Source organism: Schistocerca nitens, chromosome 5 (assembly GCF_023898315.1).
Source record: "Schistocerca nitens isolate TAMUIC-IGC-003100 chromosome 5, iqSchNite1.1, whole genome shotgun sequence".
In the NCBI taxonomy this organism is placed as follows: domain Eukaryota; kingdom Metazoa; phylum Arthropoda; class Insecta; order Orthoptera; family Acrididae; genus Schistocerca; species Schistocerca nitens.
In genome coordinates this window covers 353,807,559-353,828,850 of record NC_064618.1, presented here as the reverse complement: position 1 = coordinate 353,828,850, position 21,292 = coordinate 353,807,559, and the positions used below count along the sequence as shown (strand labels likewise).

General features: G+C 41.9%; 1 protein-coding gene across 1 annotated transcript in view; it reads left to right on the top strand.

Moving 5' to 3' along the window:
* The window catches only part of LOC126260808 (odorant receptor Or2-like), a 44,000-nt gene that overhangs the window by 11,092 nt on the left and 11,616 nt on the right, over positions 1 to 21,292 (top strand). The window contains exons 3-4 of the mRNA XM_049958176.1: positions 9,991 to 10,092; positions 14,726 to 14,881. Of these exons, the coding sequence (XP_049814133.1) occupies positions 9,991 to 10,092; positions 14,726 to 14,881 (258 nt within the window). The remainder of the gene's footprint in view (positions 1 to 9,990; positions 10,093 to 14,725; positions 14,882 to 21,292) is intronic.

The window sequence follows — 21,292 nt, the reverse complement described above, 5'->3', positions numbered from 1 at the left end:
TATCTTCGGAATTAGAGATATTATAAATCTTTAGACTTAAGCTACATTTTTATGTGAAGTATAAAAAGTATATTACAGAAACTTACTTAGTATTGGTTTAACACATGTCAATATTTTCTCCATTGCTCCATAGAAGCATAATGACATGGTATGTCCAAAAATGTGGATATTGTATGTGATTTTTAAACAATGATTGACAGTTCATAGTAACTGAATCTATCTATGTATCTGTTGTGCTGGCAGCAAGAAGCATATATAAAATCATACATAACAATATAACCAAAGCATATAAAGAAGTTTAATATAATATATTTGAAAAAAATATGGCATGTTGTTCTAATATATGAAGGGAATCGGCTAATTTTCATGTTTCATGTGAAAACTACCCAATTCCTTTGTATATGTAATGCCAAGGTCTAAAGATTTATAACATCCCTAATTTTGTAGGGTTCTAAAGGCGACAAATTAATTTACAACTGATGCCTGAATTTTATCCTGAAAAAAAGTATTTGTACTTAATTACTGTTGAAAATTATTGAATTGCTTTACTCTAAATCTTAATGTGAAACAAAATAAAGAATGTTTTGTATTAGAAACTCAATATATTGTTCAATACTGCTGCAACAGACGAGAAACGCCATGCTGAGGTTTTATGCAGTGGAACTTCTGCGTTTGTCACTGGAAAAGGATTGTAAAGTGAAAGTGGCCTGTCTGCGTCACAAGAGGTCACCGGTATATGAAACTCCGCATCTCTTTTTTAGTGAGTCCTTCTTGCACTTCACACGTTTCCCCAGTCAGGAGTTTTTCAATTTCACTAATTGTTTTATAGGTTGGTTTTTACCAGCAAGTCCATCCATCTTATCCAAATCAATTTTTGCGACTCCATGTGTTTAGGATGGCAGTGTTGGCAATACCTGACACACTAGGGACAATGATAGTTGCAATGAATTATTCTTTGCTTGCAATTCCTTTTTTGGCTTCCCTTAGCACTGGAAAGCAACTACCTATGTACTGCTATTTATTTTCTATATCACTTGAGATCAAACACTTTTGAACTATCTGTATAAACTCGTCTTCTGGATCTTAACTGTGTACTATTTTTTCACATCACTGACATGTTAAGCATAGCAACATGCGCTCTTCAACCGCGAACCCCACCATCTTAAAATAGACTGAGGAGATAAAGCTAATCTGAAAACTGAATCTCTAGTAGGTGCTTCAATGAAAATTTTCTTGCTCTTGAGAACAAGATGCTCATCTTTCGGATATTGTGATCTCAGAGTTTCTGCTACGCGGTGTAGCCCATGGGGTAAACACGTCAAATGTATAACTTTGGGGTGAAGAGTTTTTAATGCAGTTGCTGCTTTTACAAAGTGTGGAACAGCATCTGTAAGAAATAACAGCACACTGTAGTATTTTATACCATCAGGCCACAAAAACTAGAGAATGGTTAAAAATTGTGTTTGTAGAGTGGTTTACCCTTTTAATATCCAAATACTGGGCGTTCCATTTATCTGATGACCGCCTGTGCAGCGCAGTAGATGCCCGGCAGCGAGCACTCCGTTGCCCAGCGAGAAGATGCCGTGTCACCCGCCCACTGTTGCGGCACGGCATTACTACATTTACAATACAAGTTAATAAATTTTGTGCTCACTCATGTCACGCAAGGAGATGCTGGAACTGCCTGCCATTATTTTCCAAGCATTTCTGACATCTACTCAAGAAACACAGGATGTAATTCTCTCTGAGATATTAAGTTAATTGATTCACGGATTTATCGGTCAGTTCCAGTTCCTCTATGGTGTGAGGATTGGTTGTGTATTTCCGTGCCCCCCCCCCCCCCAAATAATGATCGCACGGAGTTAAATCAGGACTTCTAGCGTGAATTGCATGCAAAGTAATATTGACCGTATGAGCCCTTGCCGAATCCTGTTGAAAAAAAGCGAAGCTTCGTCCTGTTTCACTCAGTTAATTGAAAAACGGTCGCAGAATGTTCTGCACATATCTTACACTATCTTATTTCCTTCATATTTTTGTTTCTGAAAGTGACTGTAACTGCAACTAAATGCACGTAACGTATCCGCCAGATGTGATCCTGCGTCGTACCTCAGATGATTCAGCATCACACAATGAGGAAGGGGAACACCAGCTTCTGTTGCAACGCGGCTAAATAATTAGCTTACACGATGAAACTGCACAGTAGTCTTTTCAAGAAATTAAAGAAAATTGTTGCATGTGCCAACCAACTAGAACTTTAAATACCGTACTTTATAATTTCGCAATAAAATATTTAACGATGAATGGAAAATTTTAATTTGAGCGAAAAAAGGCATGGTTAGCAAATCTTAACAAATATGCAAGCAAAATAAATTTTCCATAAGAACTGCAACAGTGACCCCACGAAGGTGAGGACGGTAGACAATACTGCTAATGCATACATTTAGATTATTCAAAAACTCAACTGTTTTTGCATAGAAATCAGAGTTCTCGATATCACTCAAAAGATACACAAACCAGAAACCATGACTACAACCAGTACACTATGCTTGGCTGTTTCTACTTTACTTAATTCCCAGACTGTGAGATGTTCACCAGCATAGAGTTGCTTTACGTGAGAATCAGAGTAGCTTCTCCATCAATTTGCTATATAAACTGCCAGTAACGTGGTGTAATTAAAGAGTTCGTCACTACTTCACGCTTTTCGAAACAATCATACACTATGAATCGATAAAGGACAAAAGGCATCATTACTCTTGCTCACAAAACGGAATTCACTTTTTTCAGTTCATTTTCGTTTGGTGGCTATACGAGTAATTTGGTGTTTAGCGCGAAACAGGAAGGCTAAAAAAAGAATAGGTACCCATTGCTGCTTTGGATTTCGTTAAAATTTCGTCGAAAGGTTTTGAACGTTCTGTGGTGGTTCTGCCCTGTAGACCACAGCAAAAACTGCTGTCGCATTGCAATCCGAGGGAATGCGGTCAGGTTCAGCGAGGTTGCTGGTCCACGACGCCCTTAGAGGAGGGCTGAACTGTCCGGAGGGTGTGAAGAGTGTCGAAAGTTGTCAAGAACGTCGTCCTGGTGTTCATCAAACAGCGAGCTGTCGTTTCCGACGGCGAAACGTTTGAGATCCAATCCCCGCAAAGAAATGAGTGGTTTCATTGACGTCCCTTATGTCACCCAAAAAGAACATCTCGTGTCAGTTATGAGCAGCGGTGTGTGAAAGATTTTCCTCGGCCACCCATCAGACATCAGCTTGAATTCGACGCTGTCCGTCGCAATTCTGACCTCTATCGCAGACGTACATAAAGAAGGCGAGAAATACGTGTGACAGGGATGTGACGTTCTTCCCATCGTATCACACGTCCACGGTAGCGTTGGGCAGCATTTAGAGTGAAATTTGGTGCCAATGCGACATCAATAACCCATGAACTTCTGGACTCTGGCCTTGGTTTTCGCATCCGAGCCCCGACGTGACGTCGCAGGGGGCCATGCTTTTGCGTCATTGCAGAGAAAGGTTTTAGGCACCTTTGGACCAAATTTCAGACTTCTGCTTAGCAATGGGAGACGTCCCGAAAAAGTTATCCGTTAACTGGTTTGCGTAGTGTACGAATCCCCACAAAAGTTTCGCAAGTCTCAATGTGATGGCTTTCTGTCACCATATCATGAGTTTCACTAAGAATTTCTTCAGAAGAAATCACAATCAGACAATACTAAACTTGCAGCTCTCGGTCTTAACGCTGTGGCTTTCTTTTACCATATCACGAGTTTCTCTGACCGTTCCTCAGAAGAAAGCGCACTGAGAATTACGCTAAGCTTGCAGCTCTCGAGCGACTACATATGAATTCATTTATCGAAAACAAACTGTCCTGTTTACTGATGGTCAATACCGATGTACTTTCCTCTCTAGTCTACAACTAACGTTTTATAGTTTTTGTTTTAATAATTTTAGTCTGTATCCATGTGTGTGACACTGTTCGTATAAGCGAGTTGATGACGAACAATTGCCCATTGCGTCTCTTCGAATGTTTGGGGAAAAAAGTGAAGAGTGACTTTTACATACAGTAGCCATTTTAGAGCTGTTTGAGTTGCCATAATAATCAACGTTTTCCATGTTTTTAAAAATATTTTGTTCTGCCCCCTGTGACGCGATGGCAAAACGCTGAAGGTGACTTGCCTATGAACGCCTGGGAAAATAAAAGGTTACGCGGCTCTAATGAAAAAACGTGGGCTCATAGTAGGATGAAACCTGTAGGACAATAGGAGCCTTTCGTGCTGAACATTTTGATATACAATTAACCAATTTTGATATACAATTAACCACATTAGTTCTCACGTTAGCCGGTCGCGGTGGTCTAGCGGTTCAAGGTGCTCAGTCCGGACCCGCGCGAATGCTACGGTCGCAGGTTCGAATCCTGCCTCGGGCATGGATGTGTGTGATGGCCTTAGGTTAGTTAGGTTTAAGTTGTTCTACGTTCTAGGGGACTGATGACCATAGATGTTAAGTCCCATAGTGCTCAGAGCCATTTGAACCATTTTACTTCTCACGTTATGTTTATTACAACTCATGTGAAGATCAGTATATTACTTTTTTTTATGTGTTGGTCTATGCACTGACTAACTATCTCACTTAGATGTCTGAAACATTAAGTACACATTAAAAACACATCTATCTCAGAAGCAGACTACAATCATGTCATTTCAGCCACAAGTTTTTATTCTAGAAATGTTAACTTTTTCATAATTAATCAGTACGTATTTTCCTTCCTGTTGATATTACACTAGTGTATGTAGTCTGATTTCCTCGAAATAGTAACCTGAAACATCCCAAACAATGAAGGTCTCTAGCTCAAATAGATTTTTTGTGCATAAAATAAATATGTCGGAAAATCTAATTCTCAGGAAATTCAGCTCAAAGTTGTATTTGATTTGTGACTCATCTCTGTTGTCCCTAATACACCCCAGTTTCGTAATCTTTTTGGTTTACATGTTCCTGATTCTCTCTCTTTCTTTTATTGTTTCTCCTTGTTAATCTGGAGTCTTAAGTCTGTTCAGGGACCTATTCTTCCGCTTCGGTCAATCTCTTGGAATCAATGGCTAAAAGTGCCTGTCTCATATTAAAACCAGAGTATATAACAAGCATCTCTAGAACTTCACATCAGCTAACTGCCCCACATTAATGTGACATAATGACAAAATAGCAGAACTCAAACTGTAGAAAACATTACAAGAAAAACAACCATCGAGAGCCAAAGATAAGCAAGACAAACGTAAGAGCATCGCGAAGTTTATCTTCTATCGGGGTTGTGAAGTATATTTTTTCTGAAACAAAAGTGTAATGACAAATCAATATGAAATTCTTTAGAGGTAGTAAAAAAAGTTAATTATTAAATAATGTAATCCATCTCTCTATAAATCAGTGTTTGCCTGAACCGTCAAACACGTCCGTCCCTATATTCATATTTCCAAGGCAAAATGAATGGGAAAACAATCAAGTTGCGGGTTCCAATACATCTCCGCAGTTACACATAGCTACAGATAATTAATTCAGGAAGGTTTAGCAATCTAATCTTTTCATTAATCACCTGCAAAATATAGAAGGAACTTAAACATGTAATAAATGAAACAACACACTGAGCGACAAAAGTAATCTGAGAGCGATATTCGAATATACAGGTGGCGGTAGTACCAAGTACACGAGATATAAAAGGGCAGTGTATTACCGGATCTGTTATTTGTACTCGGAATGTGAAAACGTTTCCGACATGATTATGGCCACTCGTCGGGAACTAACAGGCTTTGAATGTGGGATGGTAGCCGGAGCCAGATAAGTGGGATATTCCATATCGAATATCGTTAGGGAATTCAATATTTCGCCATCCACAGTGTCAAGAGTGTTCTAAGAATATCAAAATTCAGGCATTACCTTCCATCACAGACAACGCTGTGACTGACGGCCTTCACTTAACGACCAGAGCAGTGGCGTTTTCGTAGAGTTTCCGGTGCTAACAGACAAGTAACACTGCATGAAATAACCATATAAATCAATGTGGGACTTATAACGAACGTATCTGTCAGGACGATGCGACGAACTGTGGCGTTAAGGGGACATTGTATGTCCTATGCCGCCAATGTTAAATTATCGAATTTTGTGACCCATTATCTTGGAAACTTTTTAAGACACCAACTTACAGTTTTCCTTAATTATTGAATGTACCTTTCTAGATACACTGAACTAGAATTATTACGAAATCTGTTTTCTTTCAAACACTTGATTTTTTGACAGAATTTTGTAAATAAATGAACATAAAAACAAAACAGCTCGGGATATTTTAGTTATTCTATTTCCATGTGTGTTGAATCTCACACTTGGTATGCTGTGAAAATTTCACGTCTCTACCATCAGTACTTTTTTAGAAAACGTGTCATTTATTACAAAAAACGTAGATCAGAGATATTGAGGTTTAAAACTTTTTCTGTTACAAATTCTTATACAGACTTACATTTCTGCATCTTTTATGCACTAGAAATGCCCTGGCCCATAGTCTGTGTCTTTTTCAGTGTCACAACAGCCCAGTGCTTGCCTCCTCCTTTTCTGTCTTGCTTCTTTTGTCATTTGCTGAGCAGCTAACTCTCCTTCACGTACGCGAAGCTCATCCAGTTCCCACAGTCCTTTAGCTGTGTTCTGTCCAAATCTTACCCTTAACTTTTCCAGAACCTTAATTCTTTCGTAGTTCCCACCATTAAAAGTTATTACAGCAACAGACACTGCTAATTTTAGAGCCATAAGGCCAACAAACACGTTTTAGGCCACGGCACCACACAACACTATTGAAGGACTCATTCACATTCTGGGTCTTCCCATGTAAACACTTCATTACTAGCTCAGGATTTGCCAAATCTCTGTAAATAAGTTTGATTGCCTCCATTATTGCCAAAGGAAGAGAATGTTTATGTGTAAATTCATGCAGGGAGCCGGAAAATTCAGCGTGCCTCCTACAAGGGTTTGGTGGAGGAGGACCCAAAGCATGACATGGCTTTTCATGGGTTGATATTCGATGAAAGAAAGTGCTCCACACAGCTCTTTTCATCTTCTCTAAATTGTCACGGTTATCTCTAATGGATTTCCCATAACATTCCTGTAATTTATCAATTACTTTGTCTGTTAGTCTTCCAGAACATTTTATTGTCTTGCCATCAGACAGTATCAGGAACAAAGGACCGATTTGTTTATTCGTAATGCCAACTTCTGAGACGTAGGAGTAGGCGCAATTCACAGCCTTCTAGACTGTGTAGTTCCCAAGATAATGACTGCTTAATTGTGGCAGTATATGTGTAACCTCGAAATTTGACAAATATTATTTGAAGGTCTCACAATTGTCTGATTTTAATGTATTATATACCAAAATGTTCAGAAAAATCCAAGTACATTATGGAGTAGAAAACAGAAAATGTCAAATTTCAACGAATTTCACGTACAAATTCCCCTTAATGGGCTTAAGAGGAAACGACCAATCCGTGTGCCTTTGTTAACAGCATGACATCACCTGCGGCACCTCTCCTGGGCTTGTGACCGTATCAGTTAGATCCTAGACGACGGGAAAACCGCTGTTTGGTCAGTTGATAAGAGCTGATGGTAGGGTTCGAGGTCGGTGCAGACCCCATGAAGCCATGAACCCATGTTGTCAACGAGGCGCTGTGAAAGATGGTGGTGACTCCATAATGACGTCGGTTGTGTTTACATGGAATGGACTGGGGTCCTGGTCCAGCTGAACCGATCATTGACAGGAAGTGCTTACGTTCTGCTACTTGGAGACCATTTGCAGCAATTCATGGACTTCATATACCGGATGGCTGGTTCAAATGGCTCTGAGCACTATGGGACTCAACTGCTGTGGTCATAAGTCCCCTAGAACTTAGAACTACTTAAACCTAACTAACCTAAGGACAGCACACAACACCCAGCCATCACGAGGCAGAGAAAATCCCTGACCCCGCCGGGAATCGAACCCGGGAACCCGGGCGTGGGAAGCGAGAACGCTACCGCACGACCACGAGACATATACCGGATGACAATGCGCCTTGTCATCGGGCAACAGTTGTTTTCAATTGATCTGAAGAACATTCTTGACAATTCGGGCGAATGATTGGTCACTCAGATCGCCCGACGTGAATGGCATCGAACATTTATGGGACATAATTGACAAGTTATTTCGTGCACAAAATCCAGCACCGGCAACACTTTCGCAATTATAGATGGATGTAGAAGCAACATGGTTCAGTATTTCGGTAGGGGACTTCCAACGACTTGTTGAGTATATTCCACGTCGAACTGCTGCACTAAGCCGAGCAAAAGGAGGTCACAAACGATACTAGGAGGTATCTTATGACTGTTGTCACTTCAGTGCACCCCAAAGGCGTCTATATATTTTTCTTAGAAATTACGCTTTCTGTGATAAACAAATAATATTTTGCTGCACAAGGCACTTGACAATGATTCCATATATTTCAGTCATGTAGTGATAAATTATTTAAGCGATCAATGAAAAAGTTTAAGACTGAGGAAAAGTTATTTCAGTTGATCACCATTACCATATACCTGCTTTCAATACTGTTTTAAATAAAGATTTTCTAATGAATTTCCATCCTATTGCACGGACGTGGGACTTCAGCTGATGATATAAGAAAAAAAGTACCGCCACAGCTGTATCTTGCGAATGTCTTTATTGTCTCACACGACTAGTTTCGGCGGCACATTACCGCCATCCTCAGGCCCCAATGCCATAAGGTGGACACAATACGGCGTTGAGTAGAGACTCCTGAGGAAAGATAGCCTACGTGTACTGGTAACAAGGACTCCAAAATAAATGCGCCAAGGAAATCTAACACTCTTTTGATAGTGGTGCCTGAGGATGGCGGTAATATGCCGGCGAAACTAGTCGTGTGAGACAATAAAGACATTCGCAAGATACAGCTGTGGTGTACTTTTCTCATAAAGATTCTTTTGATGCCAGTGAAGTACCGCTACCGTTAGTAGTCTGAAGTTCAATTTTGGTGCAAATAGAGGTTTTAATTATGCTTTAACCATGTTTTATTTGCTTTTAGTTTATGAGGTACATGAAAGGTAAGACTCAACAGTGGTGCTCATGTAGTTAAATTTTGAAATTATTTCTCCCTTCTGTCAAAACTTTTGTCACGTCTATGGATTTCAGTTTCCTCTGTACCTAATCGAGTATTATGACTATCACCTGAATTATATGAACATTACGTTAACAGTCACATCAGAAGACTGTCGTAAGTGGAATGTAGAATGCTCATGAAGATAGCAGATAAGTGAAGGCCTTGAAAATGTAAATAACATGGTGTATGTACGAGTCTTAGACATCGAAGCACATGACATGCAGTTCGGATTTGTGTGTGTGCGTCTTTCGCGCAAAAGGACACAACTTCCCCAACGAGACGTCTTAAAGTTAACCGAGTTTCTAGCCGAAGAGGAGCGATATTTGCTCAGAGGATCCGAAGAGAAGCACAACAAAATACACATATGCTACCCACGGGAGTCTAAACAAACTCACTGTATACGAAATTGTAAGCAGACGCCAGAACCATATTGAATGTTCTGCGGACAAAGCGGTTACTGGTCACAGGAATACTAGAGTTGTAGGAGCGGTACATATTAGAGTTACTTTATTACTTTAATGAACGTGTGTATGTGTGTGTTTGGAGAGGGGTGTGCATATATTACAAGTTGGCTCCAGAATGTTTGCTTTAGTTCCAACTAAGAAAATACTTAAGTATTTGAGTAAATATTTCTACTTAACCGCTGTTTCCATTGCCTCAAACAAGGCCGTCTTCTTGTAACCATCGAAGCAGCACTCCACTGAAGCCCTACCTCGCAAACTGATGAACTTCTAATAATATGAACGGCGTTTTGTTACCTGTCTTTGCAACTTCGCAGGCTGAAGTACGGCACTTGTGTGCTTGTGTCCACAGAGCTCAGAGAACGACGCCCTACTGAAGTGCGTGATCGCCGCTCCCACCATCAGCGCACAGCTGCTGCTCTACTGTCTGGGGGCGCACAGCGTGCGAGAGCAGGTTAGCAGCAGCTGTCTTTGCCATTTTGCTGTTCCCTTTCATTTCAGTACTGTCATTGGAAATAACATCTATCCATTAGTATGGGAGTTGTTATCCTAAAGATCACGAAATATAAATCTTGCATACAAATGGGTACGAGTACACTCAAATACCGCTAGGTACCTGCTCACATGTCCTTCTTGAAACAGTGTGGCGAGCTGCTGCGAGCTGACAAGGGGAAGGCCTCAGACGCGGCCATCCTTCTCGGCCCATATTTGGTAAGCCGTTTGTCTACGCCTAAAAGGAAAGACTCTAAGATACACTCACAGAAAAAAATCGAAACACCAAAAAATAATTACTAAGAATAATGAAATTTCTGAAATACCAATTAGGTTCCTTTCGGAGTATGCTGATGCAATAGCTCCATACTTAGCAGTCATATACAGCCGCTCGCTCGACGAAAGACCCATACCCACAGACTGGAATGTTGCACAAGTCGCACCAATATTTAAAAGAAGTAGTGAAAGTAATCCACTAAATTACACGCCCATACCATGAACGGTGATATGCAGCACTACCTTGGAGCATATATTGTGTTCGAACATCATTAATTACGTCGAAGCCGATCTGTTGATACACAGAAACATCTTCTTCGTGAAACACAACTACTTCTTTACACACATGAAGTTTTGAGTGCTATTGACGAGGGACTTTGAATTGATTCCGTTTTTCCACATTTCCAGAAGGATTTTGACACTGTACCACACAAGCGGATTGTAGTGAAATTGTATGCTTACGCAATATCGTCTGGATTCGTGACTTCGTGTTAGAGAAGTCACATTTCGTAGTAACTGACGAAAAGTCATCGAGTAAAACAAAAGTGATTTCTGGCGTTCCCCAAGGTACTGTTATAGGTCCTCTGCTGTTCCTCATCCGTATAAATGATTTAGGAGACAATCTGAGCAGCTGTCTTACGTTGTTTTCCGATGATGCTGTGGTTTATAATCTAGTAAAGTCATCAGAAGATCAAAACAAATTACAAAACTATTTAGATAAGATATCTGTATGATGCGGAAATTGGCAACTGATCATAAATAATTAATGAAAAGTGTGGGGTCATCCATATGAGTGCTAAAAATATCCGTTAAAATTCGGTTACACGATAAATCAGTAAAACATAAAGGCCGTAAATTCAACTAAATACCTAGGAATTACATTTACGAACACCTGAAATTGGAAAAAAACACATAGAAAATGCTGTGGGGAAAGCAAACAAAAGACGGCGTTTGATTGGCAGAACACGTAAAATATGTAACAGATCTACTAAAGGGACCACCTACACTGCGCTTGTCCGTCTTCCTTTGCAGTACTGCCACGCGGTCTGGAATCCTTAATAGGTAGGATTGACGGAGTACATCCAGAAAGTTCACAGAAGAGCAGCATGTTTTGTATTATCGCGAAATAGGGGAGGGACTATCACGGACAAGATACAGGATTTCGAGTAGACATCATTAAAACAAAGTCGTTTCTCGTTGCGGCGGAATATACTCACGAAATTTTAATCACCAGCTTTCTCCTCCGAATGTAAAAATATTTTGTTGGCGTCAACGTACATAGGGAGAAACGATCATCATAATAAAACAAAGGAAATCAGAGATCGCATGGAAGGATATCGGTGATGACCTGCAGCCGTCTAGAACGAAATTAGAATTATATATTAATACCTTCAGCTGCTGACGGGCGTTGATATATATCAACGGCGACAGGTGAAAATGTGTGCCCCGACTGGGACTCGAACGCAGGATATCCTGCTTTCATAGCATATGCTCTACACGTCTGAGCCACAAGGGCACACAGGATAGTACGACTGCAGGGACTATCTCGCACACGCTTCCCCCGAGACGCACATTCTCACCTTATATGTCCACACACTGCATTCGTAGTATCCCTACCCAACACACTCATTACTAGTGGAAGACATTCTTATCAAGTCCCGTAAGAGTTAGGGTAATATGTGTGCATCCGCACAGAAGAAGAAGGTCAGGGCCGGTATTGCCAGAACTATGTACTTATATGGATATGATGTCTGTTCTTTGGGAGCCGGCCGAAGTGGCCGTGCGGTTAAAGGTGCTGCAGTCTGGAACCGCAAGACCGCTACGGTCGCAGGTTCGAATCCTGCCTCGGGCATGGATGTTTGTGATGTCCTTAGGTTAATTAGGTTTAACTAGTTCTAAGTTCTAGGGGACTAATGACCTCAGCAGTTGAGTCCCATAGTGCTGAGAGCCATTTGAATATTTGCTCTTTGGGATATGTCCGAAGTTTCAGACAGAGTGTTAACGTTCTAAGTATGCAAACAATATAGTTGTGGCCGTGCGGTTTGTCTGGAGGACGGAAACCTCTGATCGTTTTTTCTGGGTTACACCCCAAGGTGAAAATATTGGAATACCACTTTCAACACGACCAAGTTTAGTAAACCGTTGCGCCTTATGGTATTGTTGGGTGGGAGACGCAAAAGGGTAGATTCAGTCTCCTAAATGGAAAGGCTTTTCTGTCCATCGCGCACAAATACACCTCCGCCAAGTGTGCTTAATTGTATCTGATAAGAACAGGTGACTGTTCCGGGTTACGGTTATAGGACACCTTCTAATATCATGTCAGACCTCCTTTAGCTCAGCGTAATGCAGCAACACGACGTGGCATGGACTTCTCAAGTCATTGAAAGTCCCCTGCAGAAGTACTGTGCGGTGCTGCCTCTACAGCCGTCCATTATTGCGGAAGTATTGCCGGTACAGGATCTTGTGCACAAACTGGGCTTTCGATTATGTCCTATAAATGTTCGAGAGGTTCATGTAGGCGATCTGGGTGGCCAAAACATTCACTTGAATTGTCCAGAATGTACTTCAAACCAATCGCGAACAGTTGTGGCGCGCCGATATAGTGCATTGTCATCCACAAAAGTCCCATTGTTATTTGGGAACATGATGTCCATGAATGATGAATGGCAGCAAATCATCGCCACGTAGCCGAACGTAACTATTTCCTGTTAGTGATCGATTCAGTAGGACCATGGCTTCGTCGGGTCTGCACCACACTCGTACTCTACCATCAGCTCTTAACAACTGAAATCAGGAGTCACCTGACCTGGCTACCATTTTTCAGTCGTCTATGGTCCAACCTATGTAGTCACGAGACCAAGGGATGCGCCGCAGGCGATGTGCTGCTAGCAAAGGAACTTGCGCCGTCGTCTGCTACCATAACCCATTAACAACAAATGTTGCCCCACTGTCCAAACGGATACGTTCGTCGTAAGTCCCACTTTGGTTTCTGCGGCTATTTCACGCAGTATCTTTAGTCTGTTAGCAATGAAAGCTCTACGCAAGCGCCGCTACTGTTGGCCGTTAGGCGAAGACCTTCGACCATTGCACTATTCGCGTTGGGAGGTAAAAACTGAAATTAAATTTTCTCGGCACATTCTTGACACTGTGGCTCCCGAAATATTGAGTTCCCTAACGATATTCGAAATGGAATGTCCCCAGGCGTCTAGTTCGAACCACTATCTTTTTATTTTATTTCTATTTATTTATTTATTTTTTGATTAATCAGTCTTCTGACTGGTTTGATCAGCCCACCACTAATTCGTCTCCTGTGCCAAACTTTTCATCTCAGAGTAAGAACTGCAACCTAAGTCTTCGATTATGTGCTGGGTGTATTCGAGTTTCTGTGTTCCTCTACAGTTTTTACCCTCTGCAGCTGCCTCTAGTACCATAGAAGTTATTCCCTGATGTCTTCACAGATGCCCTATCGCTCTGTCCCTTCTTCTTGGCAGTTTTCCTTTGCTCGCCGATTCTGTGGAGCACCTCCTTATTTAACTCATCAGTCCACCTACTTTCCAACATTCTTCTGTAGCACCAACTATCCTTTCGCGTTTAAACTCTGTTAATTTCCTTCGTGCGCCCATAATCAGCCGCGCGGGATTAGCGGACCGGTCTCAGGCGCTGCAGTCATGGACTGTGCGGCTGGTCCCGGCGGAGGTTCGAGTCCTCGCTCGGGCATGGGTGTATGTGTTGTTGACGCCATCTGGAAGCTTGGGTTTGCCCGTGAGCTAGCATGGTAGCTCGGCGTATAATAAAAAAACTGAGTGAAGTCTTCAACAATGAGCTTGAAGGAGTGTCATGTGAGGTCCACCCAGGCCAAATAACGAGAACAATAGCGAACAAAATAAGCAAAAAAAAAAAAAGAAGGGTAAGACGACCGCTCACAGCAAGCGGAAAATCCGGGCTCGAGTCCCGGTCAGGCACAAATTTTCACTGTCGTCATTCCATAACACAGCTGAAGGTTGTCCACATTCACAAATGCGAATATATTTCACAACGGCTGTAGTCGCCACAGTGCTTGTTCGTCCGGACATGCGGGTACATCTGAAGGAACTTTACATCATACTTCTGAACAACAGTCTCTGCAATATTGTATAGCTTAACTTGGATGATCTGACGAGAACCGCTGTATTCAACAAGTCAAGGTCGTTGATACCAAAGTCGTACTCGATTTGAGGCCAGCTACACTTTTACTAGTTATTCCTTCGTAAGTCACTTGCGTATAGGAAGAGTGTACAGAATGAACGAAGCGTACAGCAGCTGGGGCTCTGTGTCCGCAGGGAGAGGCGGTGTCGCTGGGGGCCTACAGCTGTGGCTGGCCGGACGCGAGCGCCGGCTTCCGGCGGGCGCTGCTGGTGGTCATGGCGAGGGCGCAGAAGCCGCTGACGCTCACCGCTGGTGGCATCTACCCCATACAGAGGGCCACCTTCCTCTCGGTAGGCGCCGCAGAGGCAACGCCTTAGATTACGATTTTGGTGATAAGGGAGACACGCACCCTCGTGAGAGTTTTCCATGAGCTGACTTATTATTGTCCCACTGCCATGTTCATTCCACCATGAACGAAACTTCGTTTCAGAAACATTAACAGAATGTACTTATATAATCAGTACATTGTTTTATGTACAGTAATTTTACGCTTGACTTGCTGATGTACTTTTCATGAAATATCTTTCTATGATATAAGAATTTTAGTCAACATTCAGTGAAAAAGATTTGATGATGGCAACGTAGTTTGCTGGAACCGGTCATCACAATAAAGGCTGTACAACAGCGATCTTGGCTGTTAGAAGCTGTACTTCTATTTCTGCATTAATCTAGATCGCTCTCTAGCTTGAAAACGACAAGCTTGTATGAAAATTCGATTGTGTATCCCGACATTCATTTTTAGGAAGGTGCTACAGATTGAGGACTATACTTCATCTGTCATAAAGTATCTTGGCATCAAATTAATACCGAAACTGTGAAGCCATTGTACATATTAGTCACCAGCATATATTTTAAACAATTACACCATTAGTACCGTAGGTGTGACGACTAACTGCGTCCTCATGGTTCGTACAACTTGATTGTCTTGACTTTGACCTCCGCACAAAAATAGTAAACTTTATAGATGAACACCCAAACAGTCAAATACCATTACAGAAACCTAAAATTCGGGCATATTTCTAAGCGCAACTGCTTTCCATTTCTGCTTTTTCATATAGATTCTATTTTTTATTATAAAGATTTTCGCTCGTTATTTCTACTGCGAAAACTATTTCTCCAAGGATCTGGTATCTAATCTTTTCATTACCTTAAATGTGAATACTTTAGGTTACGCCTGACCTTGAAAGTTATGCACATCAATAACAGTATGCAAATGACTGTGAAAAATTACGTTTACTGATCTCCACATTCCCTGTTTCAAAAGATGATGTATCCATCATGATGTAGAGTTATTGAAATTAACATCATATGGGCGACGTCTACATACCACTTCTCTGGACAGCCTGTGAAACTGTCTTTCAGGGGATAGAGGCTGAATTTCGAGTAGTACGTCCATTACATATACTTTCTATAAGTTTTATAGTCTTCATTGTTTTTGTATAATGCGTATGGAACGCAAATACGACTCTAAATGCAGCCTATAATCATTAAAAGAAAATGCCACTCATTGCCCAGGATGACCTCCGTACAAACTGCTTATATGCTTTTAATTAAATAAATCCATTTCATAACGGTAGTATAATACTCCTAATCGTTTAATCTGTACATATTATAAATTAACGTCCCGCGCCGCAGTTCCTGTCTGCGTCTTCAGGCATATCTTAGAAACGACTGTAGGGATTTTGGTATAGTTAACAATTAAACTGACATGCGCGATCTGTATATATGTATTATCACGGTTAAGTAATTATGAACGTCTAAATTACTTATCATTACCTGTTTCGTATTTAAATGCCGTTTTGAGTGATAACTCGTAGCAGTGGTGGGAGACACGAGTTGGTCAGCTACATAAGAAGTGGTATCTGGCGGGAAAAATGGTAAACAGCCACCACACTTCGGAGAGTAGCGAAGCTCGAGGACATTATGTGTCTGTCCCGGCGGTCTAACTGTAAACCGCATTCTTGGTGCAAGAAAGCTTGCCAGTTCGAGTTCCGATTCGACCATGGCTTTCTCAGTGTGCTTTTTAATCTAGTGTTTACCTCTCAGTGATGTGGAGATTCCTCAGAAAGGACATGTGGTTCGGGTTCCATGTCAGTCTGTTGATCCCTTGGGTGGATAACTGGGCTGTGTTGGAGACACGCAAGTTGCCAAAGTGGCGTCCAATTGAAAGATTTGCAGCAGGGCATTGAGCCATACGAGATTTTTATTGTCAGATTCTGAAGATTAATACTGTCTTCTTCTTCTATACAAATCATAAATTGAAGTCCACATCCATGTTGTTCTGTCTGTGTGAGAGGCCTAATAGCAAGAACTACCATAGGGGTTTTGATACGGTTTTCACTAACAAACTGATTCACTATGAACGTTTCTGTATATAATTTATCACCACTACGCCAAAGAAGTCGCCTGGCTGTAAATTCTTAGTGGTGTCCGTGTGAAGTGATCACTAAATGAGCATATAAACAGTTTTTTTTTGCCTTTTTAATTTCAGTTTGTTTGATCATCTATTTTTCTTCGAGAACGTCGACGAAGAAATCGAGTGTCCGTTTCCTCCTTACGCTCGGGTGCCGATTGCTAGTTGCTGCTAAGTACGTTCCTCTGACTGACTGACTCCGAGTGATTTTGTTCATCTATCTGTAGGTGACAATTGATGTACGTTCAACTGTTATACCGGATGAGTTGCTAAAAATACTGACAGGCTTTCCGAGTTACATCAGTGTCATGTGTTACTTCTGCGTGAGCTATCCATGGCCTTCAGTGAGTCGTTACAAAGTAATTCGTTCGTTTTATTATATTCCAGCTACTTTCCAGAGCCTATTACGATCAGAATAAGCGGAAAATTGAAGCACCCAAAAGGCATGTCTGGATGCCAATGCAACTTTGTGTGTACAAGCACACACCAGCGGCGGGTACCATAAAATGAGGTGAATAGAAACGTTTTTCAACTTTAAAAGAAAAAAATGATAATTTTAAAAAGGAATATGAAAATAAAAATTATACGAGATTATACGTCTAGTGCCTATCTTTAAAATTAGCGTTAGATTTGGGAACCAGCTCATGTATTCACAACATAAAAAACAAAACAATCTGGCGTTTCTGTTCACCCATCAGAGAGACTTGAAGGTAAACAGCAACATTAAGTAAACGAAACACGTTTTAAGCGTTCATTCAGAAAGTTTGATGTTATTGTACGACCTCCTTTTATAGCACAGAACTTATCCCAAAGATGAAAACCAACTTCTTAACCTTAGTAGATGTTTTCCTCCGAGCCGGCCGCTGTGACCGAGCGGTTCTAGGCCCTTCAGTCCGCAACCGTTCTTCTGCTACGGTCGTATGTTCGAATCCTGCCTCGGGCATGGATGTGTGTGATGTCCTTAGGTTAGTTAGGTTTACGTAGTTCTAAGTCTAGGGGACTGCTGACCTCAGATGTTAAATCCCATGGTGCTTAGAGCATATTAACGATTTTTTTCCTCCGAGTAGTGCAAGGGAATACACGAACAACACGCAAAGAAAAGCGTTACAGGTTCAAACATTATAGGAAGGCACTTCTCTGTCTCATCGCTCATCACGAACTGCCTGTCGAAAGCGCAGATGATCCACACCTTTGCTCGGTCGAGTTGATTAATGATCTTTGCCTTGATGTCCCCACAGAGTGCCCCTCCCCTCTCCGCCGCCTTTCCCCTCAAAGTGTTTGAATATGATGCGAATTCTACAAGGTGTATCAATCGAGGTCACTGGCTATTGAACGCATATTACGTACATTTGGTATGGCACATTCGATGGGAAAGGCGATGTGGCCGTCTGTAGCGCAGGTGGATGGGCCGACGTTGGTTCTTCCACTGCTGGCGATAATGTTGAATCGTCTGTAATTGGCGGGTGACTAGGATGTGTAGACGAGGCTAGCAAACTGCTCAGAGTGATAACTGGCAGAATGATCCATAGTTCACCTGTCAGGAAGAGCAGCGTAGACACTGCCGTGAAGTCTATTGTTGTCAATAGATAGAAGGTCCTAACGAGACTAGTGGCGATCGTCTTTGTCTTGACGTCTGGGACTGCATGTATTGTTTCCACGGAGAGGTCGTTGTCGATTAATTTGACTTCATCTGACTGAAAGCAACATACACTGACTATGTGTGTTCCAGGTTCAGTGGGTCATGGTCCATTCTTGTGAGGGATATCCAGATTGTTGTCATCAAGTAGTTTGTTTGTATCTTCTTCAGTGATGAGGATCTAGGATAGATTTAGTCTGTTAATGGAGACTGTCATAGGTTGCTGTTGACATCAGTATGGCATTTGTCAAAACCTATCACTTGGAATGATCCATTTTAAGGAGGCTATAAGGCTGTCCATACAGCATCATTTACTTGAAATCCATGAGTCTCTTGTGTGTGAATGGTGTTTGGGCAAGTGCGCAGATGGAGGAGGCACCAATGAATTGTAAATGTGGGTTTACACCTGTTGCTCCACTGTGGGGAGATCTGAGAGGTTGTGCAGGACTCAGTAACACAAAGTTTTGCTGGCAGTGTAAGAGTCTCACAGTAAAGGATCTCTGTGAGCGAGGTGTAGGTCATCCCTGAAGAGCATGCACAAATGTTGCGAAGCATCCATGGAAAAGCTTCAGTCCATGTGCCCTATGGGATATGAGTGCCGTCTTCATCATGCAGTGCCAACATTCCACCAGGCCATTACTCTGGGGATGGTATGCCATTGTATGATGCCAGAGGGTGGTGGAGAGTGCCGAATCGAATTGGCAACTTGATCCCTGGTGATAAAATTTGGTCAATAAAAACGTGGTATCCATTATGAAGACCTTGGCAGTTGCTTCTACCATGATATCTATCAGAGGGACAGCGTCAACCATTGACAAAAGACATTTGTACGCCTCTGATTCTGGTGGAGGTCCCATCAGGTCTAAATGCACATGATGGAAGCGCCCATGTGGTATTTCGAATATGTCAAGGGGAATCCGCATCTATCGATCCACCTTGCTGTGCTGAAAATCGAGGCACTCACATTTCCACTCACAGCAGATGACTCTGATGCATCTGACTCTAGGCCGCACAAAGCACTCAGTGACAAGCCAGATTGTCAGTCGAACATATGGATGCATGAGATGGTGTCGGTGATCAAAGAGTGATCGCTACACTGATGTGGGTTGGATCAGTTGGATCTTGTGTTGAAACACATCTCGAAGGATACTGACCTCTGACCCTGGGATTCACTGATATGCAATTTTATGGTTGGAAGGAATGTCGATGAGTGGAGTTTGAACTGTCGGTTTCCACTCTTGTTAATCTGTTAATCTTTTGCAATCCAACGTGGAAGAAATTGTCCGCAATCGAGACAGATAGTCAGCTGCAATGTTATCCACTCCGTTAACGTGTTAGATGTCAGATGAATATTGAGCCGTCAGGCCAAGACAGCGGAACTGTCTTGGGCTGACCATCTCTGACAAGTGTCATGTGGCATCTACCAGCTGTCTGTGAGGGTAAATAATGACATGACGTCCTCTACGTCTTCCTGAAATTATCATACGCCTCTTATACTATCAGTAACTCACAGGCGAAAGCTGACCATATTTTTGGGGTGCTGCTAGTGTCCTGCAGAAGAATGTGAAGCGCTGTATAGCACCTGCCATCTAATGGTGGAGGAATGCCTTTGCCGGATATGTTTCCGATGCGTTAAAGATCCAGTTATTCTCATACACGTATTTAAATGTACGACGTGTGGGTGGGTACGTTGAGGATATCTTTCAGCGTATAAGTCTCGAGATCTCACTGAATATCGCTGGCATTCTCCGAAAATGAGAAGCATATCGACTTGTTCTTCGAACGAATACATGGTTCACATTTGCTTGATTCGTCGATACTAGTCTTACCGTTCCTATTAGTATTGTATTGCGAAACCGTCCAATGGTGTTTACATGTTAGTGGCACGTTAGATGGATACGCCGTATTCTGCGAATATTTACTGTTTGCACGATTTACGAGAGAGAATTGTCAGAGGATGTGTTTCGATAAGTGCCGAAGCGATAAGGAATACCACTCAATTCATGATCAGAAAATTGTTGCATTGTACTGATACCAATGGTCATCATTTCGAACACCTTCTGTAAATGGACGTTCTTGCCACATTTGTGACCTTCGTTGACCTCCAAAGACCTTACTGTTACACATCATTGGATTCGTCTCGATAGCCGCTATCAGAAAATAAGTACCAAGCTACAGCATCCCATAAAAAAAAAGTTGGCCTTCATATTTCCGACGCGACCCCACATAGCAACAAGAAACCAACGTCATATTATGGCCCCCGTTGTCCCATGCAACATTTGTCCCACAAACTTTTCAGCTACTATCATACTTTCGGATAGTTAGAGACTCACCCTGTATTACTGAATGTTTCTCTCTTTGGATTGAATCACTTAATGCATTCAGGTAATTGTTGATGTTCTACATGTGAGGGACCACAACCTCCATTACATCATTCACTTTAGCTGACTTGGCACGCAGTGCCTCTTCATATTAGGTAATGAACAGCAGCTGTCAACGAGGCCCTGACAGATTCCAATTTCCCCCTTATGGAGTTAGTAAGAACACGACGTTCTCCTCGCACTGATGGTGCACCATCTGTTGTGATGTTGACCAGCCGTTTCCACTCCATTCCAAAGGAATCAATTGCCATATCCGCAGCATCAAAAAATG